General features: G+C 40.2%; 1 protein-coding gene across 2 annotated transcripts in view; it reads left to right on the forward strand.

Annotated features, from left to right (window-relative positions):
• Nucleotides 1–19,458, forward strand: part of LOC132824749 (antiviral innate immune response receptor RIG-I-like) — an 83,734-nt gene extending 64,276 nt beyond the window's left edge. For both annotated transcript variants that reach the window (XM_060839453.1, XM_060839462.1), the window contains 5 exons: nucleotides 2,557–2,638; nucleotides 9,313–9,483; nucleotides 10,681–10,832; nucleotides 15,699–15,845; nucleotides 18,383–19,458. In XM_060839453.1, the coding sequence (XP_060695436.1) occupies nucleotides 2,557–2,638; nucleotides 9,313–9,483; nucleotides 10,681–10,832; nucleotides 15,699–15,845; nucleotides 18,383–18,679 (849 nt within the window). In that variant the 3' untranslated portion in view covers nucleotides 18,680–19,458. The remainder of the gene's footprint in view (nucleotides 1–2,556; nucleotides 2,639–9,312; nucleotides 9,484–10,680; nucleotides 10,833–15,698; nucleotides 15,846–18,382) is intronic.
• The last annotated feature ends 1,878 nt before the right edge of the window (nucleotides 19,459–21,336 follow it).

Below are 21,336 nucleotides of genomic sequence, written 5' to 3' on the forward strand. Positions count from 1 at the left end.
TTCTACCATGTAAACAAACAGTGTATTACAAATCCTAACCACTCATTGCATAATATGAAACTTTGGTCATTTTAATTATCCTTAAACCCGTGAACTCTGGTTATCAAACTTGCAGCCATCGAAAGCAATGACTATATGTTTCCTTTATATGAATACATCATGTTTTTAAAAATTCCAGAAAATTTCTTCTTTGCCTTCTCTGCTCTGAAAAGCAGTTCATACCTCACTCAAATTATCAACTATGTTCTTGAAATGAGATAACGAGAGTCCACAGACAGTACATTCCTGTTCGGGTGAAAGGAAAAGCTGGTAGGTGTACGGAATGTTGGATGACGAGAGTTATTGAGATTTTCTTTAAGGAAAAGAAGGAAACATATGTCAGGAATAGACAGGAGAGATCACGTGAATCCTTAAAAGAGTATAAAGGCAATAGGAGTATACTTAAGAGTGAAATCAGGAGGGCAGAAAGGGGACATGAGATAGCTTTGGCAAATAGGGTAAAGGAGAATCCAAAGGGTTTTTACAAGTACATTTAAGGACAAAAGGTAACTAGGAAGAGAATAAGGCCCCTCAAAGATCAGCAAGGCAGCCTATGTGTGGAGCCATAGGAGATGTGGGAGATACTAAACGAGTATCTTGCATCCGTGTTTACTGTAGAGAAGGAAGTGGAAGATATAGAGTGTGGGGAAATAGATAGTGACATCTTGAAAAATGTCCATATTACAGAGGAGGTGGTGTTAGATGTCTTGAAATGCATAAAAGTGGATAAATGCCTAGGACCTGATCAGGTGTGACCCGAGAACTCTGTGGGAAGCTAGGGAACTGATTGCTGGGCCCCTTGTTGAGACATTTGTATCATCAATAGTCACAAATGAGGTGCCAGAAGCCTGGAGGTTGGCTAACATGGTACCACTATTTAAGAAAGGTAGTAAGGAAAAGCCAGGGAATTATAGACTGGTGAGCCTGACGTCGGTGATGGGCAAGTTTTAGATTAGATTAGATTACTAACAGTGTGGAAACAGTCCCTTCGGCCCAACAAGTCCACAAGTTGTTGGAGGGAATCCTGAGGGATAGGATTTACATGTATTTGGAAAGGCATGGACTAATTAGGGATAGTCAACACAGCTTTGTGTATGGGAAATCATGTCTCACAAACTTGATTGAGTTCTTTGAAGAAGTAACGAAGAGGATTAATGGGGGAGAGCAGTAAACGTGATGTATATGGACTTCAGTAAGGCATTCAACAAGCTTCCTTATGGTAGACTGGTAAGCAAGGTTCGATCTCACGGAATACAGGGAGAACTAATGATTTGGATACAGAACTGGCTCAATGGTAGAAGTCAGAGGATTGGCACGGAGGGTTGTTTTTCAGACTGGAGGCCTGTGACCAGTGGAGTGCCACAAGGATCGGTGCTGGGTCCACTACTTTTTGTCATTTATATAAATGATTTGGATGTGAGCATAAGAAGTATAGTTAGTAAGTTTGCAGATGACACCAAAATTGGAGGTGTAGTGGACAGTGAAGAAGGTTACCTCAGTACTAAAGCATCTTGGTCAAATGGACCAGTGGGCTGAGGAGTGGCAGATAGAGTTTAATTTAGATAAATGTGAGGTGCTGCATTTTGGAAAAGCAAATCATAGCAGGACTTATCCACTTTTGGAATATTGTGTGCAATTCTGGTCTCCTTCCTATCAAAAGGATGTTGTGAAACTTGAAAGGGTTCAGAAAAGATTTACAAGGTTGTTGCCAGGATTGGAGGATTTGAGCTATAGGAAGAGGCCAAATAGGCTGGAGCTGTTTTCCCTGGAGCACCAGAAGCTGAGGAGTGACCTTATAGAGTTTTATAAAATCATGAGGGGCATGGATAGGATAAATAGAGAAAGTCTTTTCCCTGGGGTTGGGGAGTCCAGAACTAGAGGGCATAGGTTTAGGCTGAGAGGAGAAAGATATAAAAGAGACCTAAGGGGCAACTTTTCATGCTGAGGGTTGTGCGTTTACGAAATGAGCTGCCAGAGGAAATGGTGGAGGCTGGTACAATTACAACATTTAAAAGGCACCTGGACGGGTAAATGAATAGGAAGGGTTTAGAGGGATATGAGCCAAGTGCTGGCAAATGGGACTAGATTAGGTTAGAATATCAGGCCAGCATGGATGAATTGGACCGAAGGGTCTGTTTCTGTGCTGTACATCTGTATGACTCTAAATACTTAAGGATTCATTCATGTTCACTATATGAGAGGGAACCAAAGGATCAAATGCCTTCATTACTTTGACTAACAAAAGTAATATAATTAATCTAGCCAAGGCAGATAAATGGGAGTTCAAATAGAGGTTAGCTGTGATCTAATTAAACTGTGGAACAGGACCAAGAGTCCACACAGCCTATTCCTCTATTTCTTATGTTTGCTTTGCAGAGTAAATACGTCTTGTGTGAAATTACATACTGCCAGTTGTAAAATGCATTCAAATTAAATCCTAATGTTGGAGAGGTTAGTCTTTACTTGAGGCATGTTTATATTCATTTTAAAGCACACATTACTTTCCTTTGTATGCAGGCTTTGAGGAAGTGGCTATTAGAGTGTCAAGAACTGGCATTCTTACAACCTGAAATGTTGTTGGGAAGATCCAAAAATACAGGTGATATCCTATGTGCAACTATTATAGCCTTTTTAACATAACAAATACTGCACCCAGTACTAAAATGTTGATTTAAAGGTGAAAATCATTTAAAGGATTTTGATGAGATTAATAAAGGAGAAACCGTCACAGACAGGAGGGTCAGTAACCAGAAACCACAGAATTAGGATGCAGAATCCAGAGTTACTGTGATCTCAGTGTGTTGCCTATAAACTAGTGGAAGTAGATTCAGCATTAACTTTCAAAAGTAATAGGGTAAAAACTTAGAAAGAAGAAATGTGCAGGTCTGTGCAGAAGGGACTGCCTGCTCACGTAAGATGACCCTTTCCTGTCATATATGGTTCTGTGGTGTTTTGGTTCTGGACACCATACGCTCTTCCACTGAAGTTACTGAAGTCAAACACATTGGTAGCCCTCAAAAATATTTTAAAATTTATATCCAGTATTTTTTTAAATGTAAAAATAAACAAATAAACAGTGCGAGGGTTAAATGCCAAGAATACATTTTGGTATTTGATTCCTAAAGTTTCCCTCTAAATGTGGGAAGAAGGGTAGGTAATTCAGAAGCCTGGAGCATTTTCTGCCATTCAGAATAAAAACACTTACAATTTTATAAAGCAGGTCTCACAACTTCTGTGCTTTACAGCCAATGAATTATTTTAAAAGTGTAGTCACTGTTGCAATGTAGGAAATTTGTACACAGCAAGCTTCCACAAATGGTAATGAAATAACGATCAGAAAATCTGTTTCAGTAATGTGACCGATTTGATATTTTGTCTGCATTGGTTCTCAAACATTAATATACTTTGGTGAGCGTAAAACCATCAATTTATTTTGGCATTTTCAGTTGCGCCTTTTGGAGGGGCTTCGAAATTTCCACTCCACTTTTGCGTCAGAAGTGCCTCTGGACATCAGCTCCTAAAAGGCCCAGCTCTAGTTTTAGGATTGTACCTCTTTTTTTCAAAGCATGAAAGAGAAGAAGAGAGAGCAGAGACAGCAGTTTCACAAAGACAGAAAGAGTGAGCATGAAGACAGCAGATTCATAGGTAGAAAGCATAGGAAGAATAACTTCATGAAGAGCACAAGAGAGTGTGGAGACAGCAGTTTTGTAAAGAGAAGGAAAGAGGGCAGGAACATCTAAGGATTTACTTTTGGGAGCAGAGGCAGAGCCTCTGTGATTTGACTCAGCAGCAGAGAAATAATAGCATCAATGTCAGTCGCAGGAAAGAAAATAGAAGCAGGAGTGAGCTATTCAGCCCGTTTGAGCCTGCTCTGCCATCTAATGTGACAATAGATGATCTCTATCTCAATGCCAAACTTCAATTCTGTCCCCATACTCCTTCTATCTATTTCTTATTTTAAATATATCTAGTGACTAGGCCTTCACACCTTTCTTTGATAGATAATTCCACAGCTTTACCAGTCTCTCTCTGAATGAAGAAATTCCTTATCTCAGTCCAAAATGCCTACCAAATATTCTGAGACAATGATCACTTATTCCGGACTCCCCAGTCAGGGAAACGTAATCCCTGCATCCGATCTATGCAATCCTGTCAGACTTCTATGTATTTCATCGAGACCCCTTCTTATTCTCCTAAATGCCAGTAAATATATGCCCAGTCAACTCAATCTCTCTTTACAAAACAAACTTGCCATCTTGGGAATCAAACAGGAGTGCTTGTGCTTCATTCAAGCCACATTGCCCCTAATTTCTTTATTCATTGCCCTCCAAAGTCTACACATGTCAGCGATGTGCAAGTGTGTCTACCTTTGCAATGGCATGAACAGGACCTCGAGCAGCCGTACAGCTTACAGGGAATATTTTATATCTTTCCTTTGATAAGGAGACCAAAAGGTATACCCAGTATTCTAGGTAAGACTCTGTACAGCTGCAGTGAGACTTCCTTGCTCCTGTACTCAAACCCACTTGCAGTGAAGACCCAACATACCATTTGGCTTCCTAATTGCTCGCTGCACCTGCCTGCTTGCTTTCAGTGAACAAATGATACCAGCTCCCTTTTTTTTGTAACTCAACTTTTCTATCTATTTTAATTTACACTCTGCCATTTTGTTTCACCTAACAAAATGAACAAGTTCACATTTATCCATGTTGTGCTACATCTGCAGTATATTTGCCCACTCTCTCAACTTGTCTAAATCACCCTGACATCATCGTCACCACTGTCTCTCCCACCCAGTTGTGTCACCAGCAAATTTGGAAATATAGTATATATCGATGATTTGGATGAGGGAAAATATTGTGAATGGCTGGGTTGCAAGCTTTCATCCCTGCAGTAGCCCCACTATCACTGGTTTCCTCTCTGAAAATGGCTCATTTATTTCTGCTCTCATTTCCAATCTGCTAATCAGTTCTCAATCCACGCCAGTATATTTCCACTGATCCCACGTGCTTTCATTTTGCACAATGTGGGATTTTAACAAGGCTTTCTAAAAATTCCAGATCAGCACATCCACTGGTCCTTCCTTCATCTATTCTATTAGTTATGTCCTCAAAAATAAACTTCAAGTTTTTCAAATATTATTTCTCTTCCGTTGATCTATGATTTGGAGACGCCTGTGTTGGACTGAGCTGTATTCATTGATCTATGTTGACTTTAAGTATTTTTATATGTTCTATTATCACATACCTATCATAGACCCCAGCATTTTTGCCACTACTGCTATTAGACTAGCCGGTCTGCAACTGTAGGTTTGATTCCCCCTCTGCATTTTTATACAGTGGGATTTTGTTTGCTACTGTTGTTTCTTTGTGTAAGTATAGTGGACTGTCACTGTGAGATTTGGCGGTTAACTGCTACCCTCCAATTGCTGGAACCATGTCAGTACTTAGAAAATTTTTGACAGTGACAACCAAAGCATCCACTATTTCCATGGCCACCCCTAGGGTTTACCAACATTTGTTTAAAACTCATGTTAATTTCCTCCTTCCCAAAAGACACCTGTTTTCCGAGCATTTCTGGAAAGCTTTTTGTGTCTTTTGACACAGAACAAAAGTAGTTGTTTAATTCTTGCACTCCCTATAGTGTGGAATCAGGCCGTTCAATCCATCATGCCCACACTGACCCTCCACAAAGAATATTCCACACAACACCCTCACCCCCAACCCTTAATCCCTGTACTCCTGCATATCACATGGCTAATCTAACTAGTCTGCAATTCCCTGGATATTGAGCAATTTACCTAATCTGCACATCATTGGACTGTGGGAGGAAATCAGAGAACCTAGAGGGAATCCATCAGACATGGAGAGAACACGCTACCCTCACACAGTCAGTCACCTGAGGTTGGAATTGAAACTGGGTCCCTGACATTATAAAGAAGCAATACTGAGCCACCATAACTCCCTTGCGATAAGGTTCCATGCAGTTTCCTTGTTCTCCATTATTAATTCTTCAGTTTCAAACTGAAAGAGATGTACAGTTGTCTTCAATAATTCTTTTTTCATTTCATTTACTTGCAGTCCACTTTCATATTCCTTCCAAGTTTACCCTCGTGCATTTTCCCTTCTTGTTCCTCTTTTGCTGAATTCTAAACTGGTCCAGCTCTCAAGCTTGCTATTTCATCGAACAACTTTAATATGGATCCGCTTTGATCAAACCTTTTCCTCAACTACTTTTGTTAAGCATGGTTTGACGACTTTTCCTGATGTTATTTCACCTGAAAAGAATGTGCGAGTGCTGCAATGCGCACATTTATTCCCTAAATATTAACCATTACCTATCCACTATCATGCCTTTTCACAAAGTTACCCAGTCTATTACAGTGAACTTACTCCTCACACCTTCATAATTTCCTTTGTTTAGATTAAGGACCATAGTTTTGGATTGGACTGCTTCACTTTCTATCCCAATGAAAAATTCCACCATTTTAAAAAAGGAAACAAAAGAATTGTGGAAGCTGGAAATCAGAAGCAAAAGCAGAAATTGCTGGAAAGACTCAGCAGACCAGGCAGCATCCATGGAGAGAAATCAGTGTTAACGTTTTGGGTCCAGTGATCCTTCTTCAGAACTGATGGCAGCTAGAAAAAGGGTGTTTTAATGCAGAAGACAGGGGGTAAGGAGTAAATTATAGGTGGACACAGAGCCCAAAGAGAGGGAACAACAGTTGGATAGACAAAGGAGTGGATAATGGTCAGCCTATGAGAATAAATTGCTGCTAATGGGGATGATAGTGGCTAATAATGGGAAGTGTGTGATAGCGGACCATGAGACAACAAGGCCTGGATGTGTGGGGGTTGGGGTAAAGACACAGAGTCATAGAGATGTACAGCACAGAAATAGACCTTTTGGTTCAAATATCCATGTAGGCCAGATATCCCAACCCAATCTAGTCCCACCTGCCAGCAACCATCCCATATCCCTCCAAACTCTTCCTATTCATATACCCATCCAGTTGCCTTTTAAATGTTGCAATTGTAGCAGCCTCCCCACTTCCTCTGGCAGCTCATTCCATACACATACCACTCTCTGTGTGAAAAGGTTGCCCCTTAGGTCTCTTTTAAATCTTTCCCCTTTCACCCTAAACCTATGCCTTCTAGATTTGGACTTCACCACCCCAGGGAAAAGATTTGTCTATTTATCCTATCCATGCCCCTCATGATTTTATAAACTTCTAGAACGTCACCCCTCAGCCTTCGACGCTCCAGGGAAAATCAGCCCTAGCCTGTTCAGCCTCTCCCCACAGCTCAAATCCTTCAATCCTGGCAACATCCTTGTAAATCTTTTCTGAACCCTTTCAAGTTTCACAACATCCTTCCGTTAGGAAGGAGACCAGGACTACATGCAATATTCCAAAAGTGGCTAACCAATGTCCTGTACAGCTGCAACATGACCTCTTGACTCCTATATTCAGTACTCCGACCAATAAAGGAAACCATACCAAACACCTTCTTCACTACCCTATCTACCTGTGACTCCATTTACAGGGAACTATGAACCTGCACTCCAAGGTTCTTTGTTCAGCAACACCGCCCAGGATCTTACCATTAAGTGTATAAGTCCTGCTAAGATTTGCTGTCCCAAAATGCAGCACCTCGCATTTATCTAATGGCAGAAGGCTTCAAGCCCTAAAATAGGTGAATATGATATTGCGTCCATAAGGCTATGCAGTTCCCAAGCAGAAAGTGAGTTGCTGTTCAAGCTTTCACTGAGCTATGCAGGAGCCCTGCAGGAAGCCAGGGAACAAGGTGGTGTGTTGAAATAGCAGGCAACTGGAAGCTCAGGGTCTTTTCTTTTGCAAACAGAATGTAGGTGTTCTGCAAAACAGTCCCCCAGTCTATGCTTTGTTTTCCCAATGTAAAGACTACATTGTGACTAGTGAACATAGTGGATTAGATTGAGTGAAGTTCAGGTAAAGTGCTGTTTCACCTGGAAGGTATATGTTTGGGCCCTGAGAAGGGAGGAAGCAGGTGTTGCACCTTCTGCAGAAGTACCATCTCTGAACAGGTTGAATTTTAAAAAACCCTAAATATCTTGGAGATGCAGCTTGGGGCTCTTGTGTAACAGTTATATTGGCCCTACCTGCTTCATAATGTGTCTGAAATACCTTGGGGCTGCAGCCGGACCAGGAAAACATTTACCGAATCAAGCTTGTCTTACCAATCATCTCGAGTCTCACAGCTTGCATCATGGAGGTTTTGGAACATTGATTTTGTCTGCAGCAGTCCGTGTTTGGGAAGGTGATCTATCTGTCATTGAAGGAACTAGAAGCAGAGGATTGCAACAAACTTCTAGAAATGATAAAACACTGTAGGAGTCATTTCACCCATTGAGCCTGTGCTTGGGCTAATCATTCCCCTTTGTTCTTTTACCATAACCTTGTGATTTTTTTTCCACCTTCAAGTATTTATCCAGTTTCCTACTGAAAGATATTGCATTTATTTCACTGCAAATCACTGCTCCAGATCACAACTTGCTACATAAAATGTTTCCTTATGCTACTCTGGTTCTTTAGCCAATAACTTTGAATCTTGTAACCTCAAGTTGTTAATCCTCCTGCTATTGGAAATAGACTTTGGCAGTTCTTTTATACTCCAGCAGCATTAAAATTCTTAGATTTTGTAAGTAATCTTGTTATCAACTGCTGTATATCAAGAATTTGCACTGGAATTCCAAAAACACTGAACAGTTTGCCCTCTTGCTACCTTTAAAACTGTTACAGGTTGCAGGTAGCAGTTCTAAATGTAAATGTTACATTTGAAATTATGGGGAACTGTAGCCACATTAGCATGAATCTGAGGAATTGTTCTTTCGGAGCTGACCTGTGTACAATAGTTTGTGTGCGCGTTAGAAAAGTTAGCTTCTCTAAACCAATGGAACAATAACACAGTAACGTTGCACTGTTAATACATCAGAGTACTAACAAAGAAAATTTGACACCAAGCCACGTAAGATTAAGACAGGTGACTTAAAAACGTGTTCAGAAAGATTGTTTTTGTTGAACATTCTAAGTGAGAGATTTGGAGGGAGGTGGTTCCTGAAATAGACCTAGCCAGCTGCCAGTGATGGAGCGAGAGCAATCTGATTCCAAGAGTCTGGAAGTGTAAATGTCTTGGAGGAGGTTTGCAGAGATCATAGTGGTGACCTACTGTGAATGTTTTCTTTTAACTAAGGTATAAAAGATAATTTTATCAGTGCATATATTATGTTTTACAGGAATGACTCTGCCCTTGCAAAAAGAAGTACTAATTTCGTTTAAAGGCGATAGTGGAACCAAAATCCTTGTAGCAACATCTGTTGCTGATGAGGGAATTGACATAGCTCAATGTAACCTTGTACTGTTGTATGAGTATGTGGGTAATGTTATAAAGATGATTCAAACAAGAGGTAAGGACATTGTCAAAGTAAGATATGATCAACTGATCTATTGTCCAATGGTTGTTACTGAATAATGGTGGGGTAGGAGGCACAATGTATCACTCAAGTAATGTTTAGATTTAAACAAGCAGTTCAGTGCTAAGTTGTTTTGGACCATGCATACAAACTAAGCATATAATTAAGGAATTCAGTTGAAACCTCTTTACCCAGAGAGTAGTGAGACTGTGGGACTCACTAGCTAGCACCAATGTATTTCAGACAATGTTCAATACATGTAGTCATAAAGACATACAGCATGGAAACAAACCCTTCAGTCCCACTCGTCTGTGACGACCAGATATCCAAACCTAATCGAGTCCAATTTGCCAGCATTTGGCCCATATCCCTCTAAATCCTTCCTATTCATATACCAATCAAGATGTCTTTTTAATGCTGTAATTGTACCAGCCTCCACCACTTCCTCTGGCAGCTCATTCCATACACGCACCACCCTCCGTGTGGAAAAAGTTGCCCCTCTGACCCAAAAACTATGCCCTCTAGTTCTGGACTTACCCACCCCAGGGAAAAGACCATATCTATTTATCCTATCCATCACCCTCATGATTTTATAAATCTCTATAAGGTCACCCCTCAGCCTTCGACTCTCCAGGGAAAACAGCCCCAGCCCATTCAGCCTCTCATTGTAGCTCATACCCTCCAATCTTGGCAACATTCTTGTAAATCTTTTCTGAACGCTTTCAAGTTCCATAACATCCTTCTGATAGGGCAAGGTAAAGGAGATGCACGTGAACAATGAAAACTGGCATAGACCACATGTAAATTTTCTGTAAATTCTATATGACTGGAGAGCTTATTGATGCACAGAATTGTGGGTGTCTCTGGAATTTAAATTGCTTGCTAAATGTAGATATGCTACTCTGCAATTGTTAATTCACGTTTTCATGCAGTTGAGCAGTATAATAATTATTCTTGTCAAATGAAATGACAATATAAGGGACTTTGGATAAAGTCTGGTACATTTTTTAATCTCCATTAATTTTACTATTCACAATGTATGTGGTATGTTCTTTTCTGCTAATTTATACAAAACTGAATAAGCAATTTCCACATTTTGTTGCATGAAGTTCACTTAGTGGTGATTCTGATATGACAGTTCTGTTCATGCCTGCGTTCAATTACAACACAATTAAACTGTTGCTGTCACAGGTCGTGGAAGAGCACAAAATAGCAAGTGCATTCTTATTACCAGCAAAAAAGAGCAGGCTGAGAAAGACATGCTTCATTTTTTACAAGAGGAGATGATGTACAAAGCTATTCGTGAAGTACAACAGTTGGGACAGGCAGACTTGGTCGAGAAGGTAATAATGGGCTTATGGTTGTTATGCTACAGGCTTCAGAATCTAATTCTTGGTTGAGTTGCAATATTCTGTTCCACCCAGATCTCCTATGCAGGCACATCTTATGTGAAAATGCAATGTTCCACTGCCCTGATTTCGAGATGTAGATTGTACTGTACCTGCTATTTCAGACAAATATTTTAAATCAAATTGGACAGAAACAAGCAGCCATAAGGCCAACCAATTCATTTAACCTTCTTTGAATGTCTTCATTCTAACGATCATCACAGCACACTGGATTAGTTGGAAGCTTGTTGTAATTTTGAAATTACAGGGTAACAGTGAGGTTTTAAGTTCCAATTCTGGAGACTACAGGTTCCCAACTAAGATTTCAATTGGGTAACTTATCAGAGACCCCTGTGTGATGATACTATTGTATGAGAGATGTATTTTGTTCTTTTATTTAAAATGAAGAGAAGTTGCGTCAGAGGAGAAGAATGGTCTGTTCCAAACTCAAAGTAAGCAACCTGAGACCTTAAAAGAACCACACCTAAATTAGAACAATAGGAGCAGCATGAAGGGGTGGAGTCTAGCTCTCACAGAACGAGGATTTTAGTTTAGGTTTCATTAGCCGTTGAGGTTTTGTTGATCTTCCCTCCTGGACTGGAGAATTGCATAAGACAATCTATTTTACTGAATTTGCCTTTGCCAAGGATATATTTCTGAGATGTTACTAGATTGGAACAGTTGTTGTTTAGTATTTAAATAATCTCTAACTCTACTGAAACTTAACAGAATGAGTTATACCAATTTCTTCCTTCTTTTGTTTGTATTTTAACAATAGTGTAAGAATAAAGTGTGCTTTGCTTCAGGCCTGGTAGTTTGACCAATTGAACTGCATCTGGAACACACTGCCTTTTAAAAATAAGAAAACGTTTAGGGTCCAGTCCATAACATCGGGGTTAAATCTCACCTTCCATTGATGGCGAACCTTCTGAATAGATAAATGCACTGTGCAATGTGCAACTGAACTACAAATAAAATGGTTCAGTCTGCAGTTTGTCCTGTGTAAACAATTGTATCTTGACTGAAATGGTAAAAACATGCACCATAATTAACTAAAATCAGCTAAGCTCTTAGCACCAGCTCTCAGTGCAATGGGAATCATTGGTGAATTATTTCTAGAGAAAATTAACATAAGAATTAATTGAGTGATGCATCTTAACTGTTTCCTTCCCAGGCTAAGATTATTATTATAATATGTGGAGTGTTGATTAGAATTGTTCTCTGGAGTTTATGGAAATAGATTGATTTTGATTACTATTGAGGTCAAGACAGCATAGGAAAATGGATATAATGCCACAATGTTATTGAATGGCAGAGTAGGCTAAAGGGACGGAATCCTTTATCATTCTAAAGCTTCACATTACATGAGAACTTAGGTTCTGAAGTGGAGGGAATTTTAGTACATATTTGAGTTTTGTGATTATCTGACCACAGCATTTACTAAAGTCAGTTAAATGACCACAAGGTTGCCTGGGGTGTTAACTGCAAAAGTATTTGTTGACTTGAGTTTTACAACCACTGCAGGGAGAGACAAAGAATCAAAAACAAATCTATAAAGGGGGAAGGTTAGCGGTCAAGGCTAGGCATAGGACCTGAGATGCTTATAAGTCAGTAAAGCAGCTGTGGGGCTGTCAGAGAGGAAAACATCCACCAAAACTGTTGAAGTAATGAGTTTAGGGAGCCATGTTTAACAAGAATGAGCTGAGTTCAGTTGAGTAGAGACTGTGAAGTGAAGAAATTAATTTCTAGTGAATACATAGCAATTTCCCAAAAGGAAACCAATTACAGGCATGCCAGCTGAGCAAAAGGTTTTAACTTTGAAGTGGGTGACTCCTGAGGTTTAAGTATCTGTTAAGGGTATTACTGCGGGGGGATTAAAAAAAGGATGAATCTGTCTGATGTTTGCAATAAAATTATTCCAAAGGTCTTCACTCTAATATAGTTAATGATTTTTACTTTGTTAAAAATACATTGGCAGCCGTGAATATGTTCTGTAACACTCTCCATGGTAAACAAATAAATTATGTTCTATGCACTATCTTCCAAAATTCTATAGATTCTGGAAGACAACAGACGTTACCTCACTATTTAAAGGAGCAAGTGAGAGAGAAAACAGGGAACTATAGACCTGTTAGTTTTACATTAGCAATAGAGAAAATCCTAGAATATATTAGAAATGATTTAAATAAGTAGACATCTGGTTTTTGATCATCTGAGCATAATCTGCCTGAATTTGTGAATGGGAAATTACTTGGGGAGTTTTTATTTGAAGTTGTTACTGACAGATACACTTATGAAAATCTAGGTGTTTTGGTAAAGTCCTGCATAGGAGGCTAGTTAGAAAGGTTAAGTACAGTAGGTAGGAGATACTGTACTGGCTTGGATTAATGGACTGTTTTCTATCTGAGAGCCAATGGGCCAAAACTGGGTCATTCTCACCTCAGCAGAATGGTGTAAGAAACGGTGCATGGGCCCCGATGTTTACAATACATTTGGACGTGGGGAAGAAATCTAATATTTTCCAATTTGCAGGTTAAAAAAAGCTAGGTAGGAATGTGTCCTATGAGGTACGAAAAAAAATGTTCAGAGTATTTGCTAATTGTCAAGAGGTTGGCAAGTGTAGATGTACAAAGGGGCTAGGGTGACCTTGTCAATAAGTCACTGAAGGTTAACATCCACCTATAGCAAGCTATCAAGAAGGTGAACAGGCAGGGAATAGAGGGACATGCAAGAAGATGGGATTATTGAGAATGACATTGTGTCAGTGCAGACATGGCAGGCCAAAGGGATGTTCCTGTACTGTACTGTTTTAAGACTTATAGAATGTTATTTTTGCAAGAGGATTTGAGTACAGAATTAGTGTAGTCTTGCTCAGAGCTTGGTTACACTCCACCTGGAGTACAATGTGATGTTTTGGGTTCTTTATCGCAGGAAATGTCATTGACACAGGGTGTACAATAAATATTCACTAGATTTGTTCCTGGGATAGCCAGATGATCTTATACAAAGTGATAGTGTAAACCAGACCTACGTTCCCGAGAACTTTGAACAACGAGAAGTGATCTCATTTAAACTTAGAAAATACAGGGAAGAAATAGGTAAGATGTTCACCTTGTTGGCATAGTCTAGAATCATGAGCCACAGTTTAAAGAGAAGGGGATGTCATTTAGGTTTGAAATAAGGAAAAATTGTTTTACTCAGAGAGTTATGAACCTTCCAAATTCTCTACCCTAAAAGGCTGTGGAAGCTCAGCTTTGAGTATGTTTAAAACAGAGGTTTGATAGCTATAGGAAAGACGTTATGAAACTTTAAAGGGTTTAGAAAAGGCTTACAAGGATGTTGCTAGGATTAGAGGGATTGGGCTATAGGGAGAGGCTGAATAGCTGTGTTCCATGGATGACCTTTACAGAGGTTTACAAAATCATGATGGATAGGTGTTATCGACATGGGGTAAACTCTCCTGTTTAATTTAAAACCAGCAACACAGAAGATTTTTCCTGTGCAGTAATCTGTAAAATTAGAGCAGCCAAAAACTAAGTAAAGTAAAAATGAACAATTTTAAGAAATAAAGTATAACAGAATATTTAATTAACCACTGTTTACAATTTCTTTCTCTAACCTATCTTTTACCTTCCCTTCTATAATACTAGTCCAATAAAACTCCCAATTAAGATTTACAAAACATTTCTTATCTCAAAACCAGGCAGCTGTAGGTTCTCGTCTTCAGATCTTCCTGTGTCGTCTTTTCTCCTTGTTAGGAATTTCTGCATCACAGGTTACTGATTGAAAAGGGACATTTAAGAGAGATTTTTTTTCAAACAGTCTGGTACATGCTAGGATTGGCAGTTCTCCTCTCAACTGTTGAATTTTACCCCAGTCTTATCCCCCAGAGCATCGGATTGTGACACTGGCTTTAAAGATTGTCAATATACTTAATTCAAACTTGATTTGAAATTGGTATTTTTGGGGGGTATAATTCAAACTGAGTGGCTGAATTTGAATTTGTTTTGGTCTCTAGGCCATTCAGGGAGTGATGTTTGTTCTTAATCAAAATGTTACTTTATGAATTCTCCAGCACTGTGTATTTGCCAAGTCCTTCACTCTTAAAGGTACATCTTCATAACAGTAGGGTAAATAGACAAAGTCTTTTCCTGGTTTGGGCGAATCCAGAACTAGAGGACCTAGGTTTAAGGTGAGGGGGAAAAGATTTAAAAGGGACAACTTTTTAATGCAGGGGGAGGTGTATATATGGAATGAGCTGCCAGAGGAAGTGGTGGAGGCTGACACAATTGCAACATTTAAAAGGAATCTGGATGGGTATATATATGAAGGGTTTAGAGGGATTTGGATCAAATGCTGGCAAATGGGACTAGATCCATTTCACATATGTGGTCTGCACAGATGAGTTGGACTGAAGGGTCTGTTTCTGTGCTGTACATCTGTGACTTTATTACTGATTACCAGTTTCAGACAGGATTATGGAGAAGGCTGGGTAAAAGGCATTGAATGGTTTGATCAACCATGATCTCATTAATGACCTACTCTGGTTCCTATTGAGCCAGGTTTCACTATGGTCTCTGGCTTGTCCAATTGGAGTCATAACAATACTCCTGCTCTTACTTATGCTCACACACTTTCATTTTAGGTTTTAAATTACCTTCAGAAATGGCTGCACAATTGAGAGTGTTTGCTCTCAATTCATTTACTTTCTTGTTTGATTGAATTAATTGTGTTTAGATTGTTATTCTAACAATACATATTGGAGGTTGCTGTTTAAAATGTACCTTTGCAAGAGACTAAACTGCAATTCTTTCTTCAAAGATTAATACCATTCAACTAAATGACAAGATGATGAGGGAACTGCTTGTTAGTATTCCAAATACAGAGAAACCAGATGTCAGTTACGAGTTACTTTGTGGAAAATGCAAAACGTATGCATGCAACTCTGATGACATAAGAGTCATAGAGGTGAGTCCAGAATTTAGAAACCTACCATTATTACTATAATGACAATTATCTAGCTAGATATGAACAACTTGATTCTAAGTGCTTCCAGATGCAACCACATTTCAAAGTTGTAATTCCATACTCAATCTTAGATCTTGGCCATAATATTTGGTTCCAAAATTTCTGAAAAATACAAATGGATTTGCCTGCTCAGCCAGTAACCAGGATTTGATATTGGAACTAATTTTGGATAATTGCCAAGCACAATTACCCATAATTTAGGGGGTCAAAAGTTCTTCAATTATCGACCAAGCACATGGCTAAAGAGAGTACTTGTAAATAATACCGTGCACACCCCTCGGAGCATTTATGATTCCGACAAAATAGCAATAATGTTGGGACAAGGGCCATCATTTCAGATTCAAGAGAGGGCTCAACCATACCCTGACTGGAAAAAGAGAGTCCAAGTCATGTGTGTTTGTGTAACTGAATAGCACTTGCAGGGGCTCATGTAGCTCAGTTGCCTGGATGACTGGTTTGCAATGCAGAGTGATGCCATCAGCATGGATTCCGTTCCCACATGGCTAAGGTTATGAGGAAGGAATCCTTCTCAATTTCTCCCCTTACCTGAGGCTTCATCAGCTGAGCCTATTGACAGACGATGTTGACTTGCTATCTCAAACTGTTGTATCTATGGCAAGAATTTGGTGTTTTGATGTGACATGTAGAATTTCATACAGAAACACTACTCAATGTGATTACTATATAATCTGGGTACAAGAACACTACGGAGAGATGGGGATAACTTTTAAGCTGATTAACTGGGATCAGGTGGAACAGTATAATTGTCTTTTTTTTAAATTAGATTACCAACTACCCTCCAATCCCATGTACTTTAATTTTATACATTTTATACAGAATGCCTCTAAGGTTCCTAATCAGGATTGGATTATAAACCCAGATTCTTAATTGAACAAACACCTTTTAAATACAGTGAAACACCCAACTGCCTAGTGGAAGTTTTCTTAGTACCCTAGTAAATCGAATTGATGTGAACCTACTATCTCGGTAAACATCGAAAGCAAGACTTTGGAGAAGCTGCAGAGATTAGATTAGATTACTTACACTGTGGAAACAGGCCCTTTGGCCCAACAAGTCCACACCGACTCCAACCCACCCATACCCCTACATTTACCCCTTACCTAACACTACGGGCAATTTAGCATGGCCAATTCACCTGACCCGCACATTTTTGGACTGTGGGAGGAAACCGGAGCACCGGAGGAAACCCACGCAGCCACGGGGTTTCTCGTGCAAACTCCACACAGTCAGTCGCCTGAGGCGGGAACAGAGAAAACTTATCAGAATGTAATCAGATGAGGGATACAATTTTATGTCTAGAGGGTGGAGAAGCTGAAGTTGTTCTAAGAAAAGATTGGGGGAAGATATCAAAAATGTTTGTGATCTTGAACATGGAAGTAGGAAGATTTGTTTCCATTTGCAGAGGAGTCAGAGGACACAGAATTAAGGCGACTACCAAAACAGCCAGAAATTAGGAAGTTTTTTTTTTGAAATCCAGTGTATTGCTTTATATGGGAATCTAATATTTAGAATGATGGTGGAAACTGTTTTGGGAGTAGACTAAATACGTGGAGAAAAGTTACAAAGCATGTTTTAAAGAGAATAATGTGTGTTGTGAAGCACAAAGCAATGCTAAAATACTTAATGAGGATTGCTATTCGTATTTACTCAGGAATAACAAGTTGACTGACTTAATTCTCAACCCCATCCATTACTTCTGATATTAAGTACTGGAAAAGCTGGCTATCCTTGAGTAAACAAATTGCCTAATCCAGATGGTCTGAATTGGGAGGTGGAAATAGGGATGAGCCAGAGAGTAACAAGTGTGTACAAGAAAGGGTAAATAGTCCAGTTAGGTTATCAGCAGCGATGGATAATATTTTAGAAACTACTTGTGTGGGGAATGTATAGACATTCAATGATCAAGGCATCCTGAAGTATTTTTAAAGTGTAGTCACTTCTATAATATGGGCGACTCTGTGGTTAGCACTCCTGCCTCAGGGACCCAGGTTCAGTTCCAGCCTTGAGTGGAATTTGCACATTTCCCCATGTCCGTGTGGGCTTGCATTAAGCATTCTGGTTTCCTCCCACATCCACATATATGCAGGTTAGGCAACCTGGCCATGCTAAATTTCCCCATACCATCCAGGGACATGCAGGCAAGATGAAATTACCCATGGTAATTCAGGATGGAGGAGAGGGGGGTTTGGGTCTCAGTCACATGCTCTTTGGAGGGTTGTTGCAGACTCAACAAATAGCCTCTTTTTGGACTATAGGGATACTATGATAATATGCAGACAGCAGAATCCCACAACTAACAATAACTATACAATCTGTGGATGTTCCTAGAGTGTTAAATATTGTCTCTGTCACCCATGTTTACCACACTGAACAGGTAATGCAATACGGTAGAGTCATTTGTTTCTATTCTGCTAATTCATGGGCTATTGTTGAAACCTCACCCTGTTTTATTTCAGGAATGTCATCACACAATTATCGACAACTCTTTCCAGGAGCGCTATTCGACTCAACCTCACAAGAAGCCAAAAAGCTTCAACAATTTTCAGAAAAGGCAAAAATTGCACTGCAAAAACTGCAAGCATGATTGGGGAATCACTGCAAACTACAAGGTGTTCATTGATCTCCCAATAATTAAAATTGAGAGCTTTATTCTTAAGAATGTTAAAACATCTGAACTAGTTCCTGGGACTAAATGGAAGAATGTCCCATTTTCAATTAAGCTTTTTGATGGTGTGGAAATGGCCAATAAATAATAGGCTGTGTGGGGCAGGAGGGGGATTCCCTTATTAAAATTCTTTAATCAAAGACATTTCACAGTAAAACAAAATGCTGGAACTGCATAGTAGATTCAAGCAACAGAATTAAAAAAAATAATCTAAGTTTGGTTATAAGACACTCTACTGTTCTGCTAATTTAAATGAAAAAAATAACAATTTTTTGTTCTACGTTTAACTGCTTAAAAAACAATTTGGATATTCATTACGCAAAACCTTTCTTGCCTAAGTCTTTGTTTCAGAATCACCCTAAGCATTAATTCCCTTCTCTAGAGCAACACAATGAACAGAAAACCTACATTTACAGAACATGAACATGCGACAGTTGGAATACTGATTCAGTAATTTTGTCAAAGCATTTGAATGTCCTTTACTATTGATCAGAATAGAAGACATTTCCACTCGTCAATGCTTTTAATATAGACATTTAACTAAAGGATAATTATTGAAAAATCTGTTAAGAACTTTCCAGTGATTAGAATGTGACAACTGCTGCCATGCATGTAGTTGAGGCAAATAAGTAGCAATCAAGAGGAAGCTAATCACATGAAGAAGAGAAGGCTAAAGGAATATGCTAACAGATTAAGATGAATAGATGAGGAAGCAGCTGATGGGGCACATCAATATCATTCAGCAGTTGAGTCTTTATCTGTGCATTCCATGTAAGGTAGTTCAGTGCTTTGAATTTAAGTAAATATTGTTTAAAATCAATTTATTATATGCATTTAATAATTAAAACAAACTGGATTAATCGTCAATAGTGTGTTTTACTTTTGAAATTGGTAATTACAAGAGTTGCTGTCAATAAGAGATGGTGTCACACAGATTTGTGCCAGCAACAGACAGAACTGCAAAATAACAAATAAAAATTAAAGAAATACCAACAGTGACAATTCAGGCACTACAAAATCTCTAGAAGAGGACTACCATTGCTGGAGATCAGAGTCAAAGAGTGTGGTGCTGGAAAAGCACAACAGGTCAGGCAGCATCCGAGGAGCAGGAGAGTCAACGTTTCGGACATAAGCCCTTCATCAGGAATGAAGCTTGTGGGCCAAGGAGGCTGAGGAATAAATGGGAGGGGAGTGGAGCTGGGGAGAAGGTAGCTGGGAAAGCAATAGGGAGATGAAGGTCGGGGTGAAAGTGATAGGTCGGAGGAGGGTGGAGCAGACAGGTTGGACTGTTCAAGAGGGTGGTGCCAAGTTGGAAGGTTGGGACTGGAATGAAAGGGGGGGTGGGGGGGGTGCAGAAACCAGGTGGAATTCACATTGATCTCATGAAGTTGGAAGGGCCCTGGACCTGAGTGTCCTTGGCAGAGTGAGAGGAGGGATTAACATGTTCAGCCACAGAGCAGTGGAGTTGGTTAGTGTGGGTGTCCCAGAGATGAACTCTGAAACAATCCGCAAAATGGCATCCTGTATCCCCAATGTAGAGAGGCCACATCGGTGCAATAGATGATGGATGCGGATGTACAGATAAAGTTCTGATGGATGTGGAAGGATCCTTTGGGGCCTTGGACAGGGGTGAGGTGTGGGTGTAGGTTATGCATTTCTTGCAATGACAGGGGAAGGTGTCAGGAGGTAAGGGTCGGTTGGTGGGGGGGCATGGACCTGACAAGGGAGTCATGGAAAGACTGATCTCTCCAGAACGCTGATAGGGTTGGGGGAGGAAAACACCTCTCTGGTAGTGGGATCTGCTTGTAAGTGGCAGAAATGGCAGAGGATGATGCAGTGTATCTAGAGGTTGGTGCGCTGGAAGTTGAGGACTGGTGGGGGTGGGGGTTCTGTCCTTGTGATTAGAGGGGTGGGGTTCAAGGGCAGAGGTGCAGGAAGTAGAGGAGATGCATGGGTGGGGAAATTGCAGTCTTTGAAGAAAGAGGGAATGAGGTCCTTTGAGATGTTCTCTGGTGGAATTGGGAATAAGGAATAGTGTTTTTACGGGGGTGGGGGAGGGGGTGTGGGGAGGAGGTGTAGTCCTGGTATCTGTGGGAATCCGTGGGTTTGTAGTGAATGTCCATGTTAAGTCAGTCACTGGAAATGGAGATGGAGAAGATGGAATGTCTGAAATGGTCTAGGTGGAAAGTGTTTGTGAAGTTGATGAACTGTTCAACCTCCTCATGGGAGCAAAGGTGGCGCTGCTACAGTCATCAATGTAGCGGAAGAAAAGATGGGGAATGGTGCCGGCGTAGCCATGGAAGATGGACGGTTCCACCTACCCGAAGAGGCAGACATAGCTGGGGCCCATGCAGGTGCCCATGGTTACTGCTTAGGTCTAGAAGAAGTCAGAAGATTGGAGGGAGAAGTTTTTGAGGGTGAGAACCAGTTCAACCAGGCGGATGAGGGTGTCAGTGGAAGGATACTGGTTGGGTTGGCATCAGAGGAAGAAACTGAGGCCTTCGTCATGACGGATATATGTGTACAGGGACTGGATGTCCATGGTGCAGGGCATGGGTGGTGTCCCAAACATAGGTGGGGAGTTCCTGAACCACGGAGGACAGGATGATGTCAAGGTATGCAGAGATAAGTTCGGTGGTGCAGGAGCAGGGTGAGACAATGGGTCAACCGGGAGCAGTCAGGTTAGTGGATATTGGTTAGGAGGTAGAATTGGGCGATGCAGGGTTCCCGGACTATGTGGTTGAG

Source organism: Hemiscyllium ocellatum, chromosome 2 (genome assembly GCF_020745735.1).
Source record: "Hemiscyllium ocellatum isolate sHemOce1 chromosome 2, sHemOce1.pat.X.cur, whole genome shotgun sequence".
NCBI lineage: Eukaryota > Metazoa > Chordata > Chondrichthyes > Orectolobiformes > Hemiscylliidae > Hemiscyllium > Hemiscyllium ocellatum.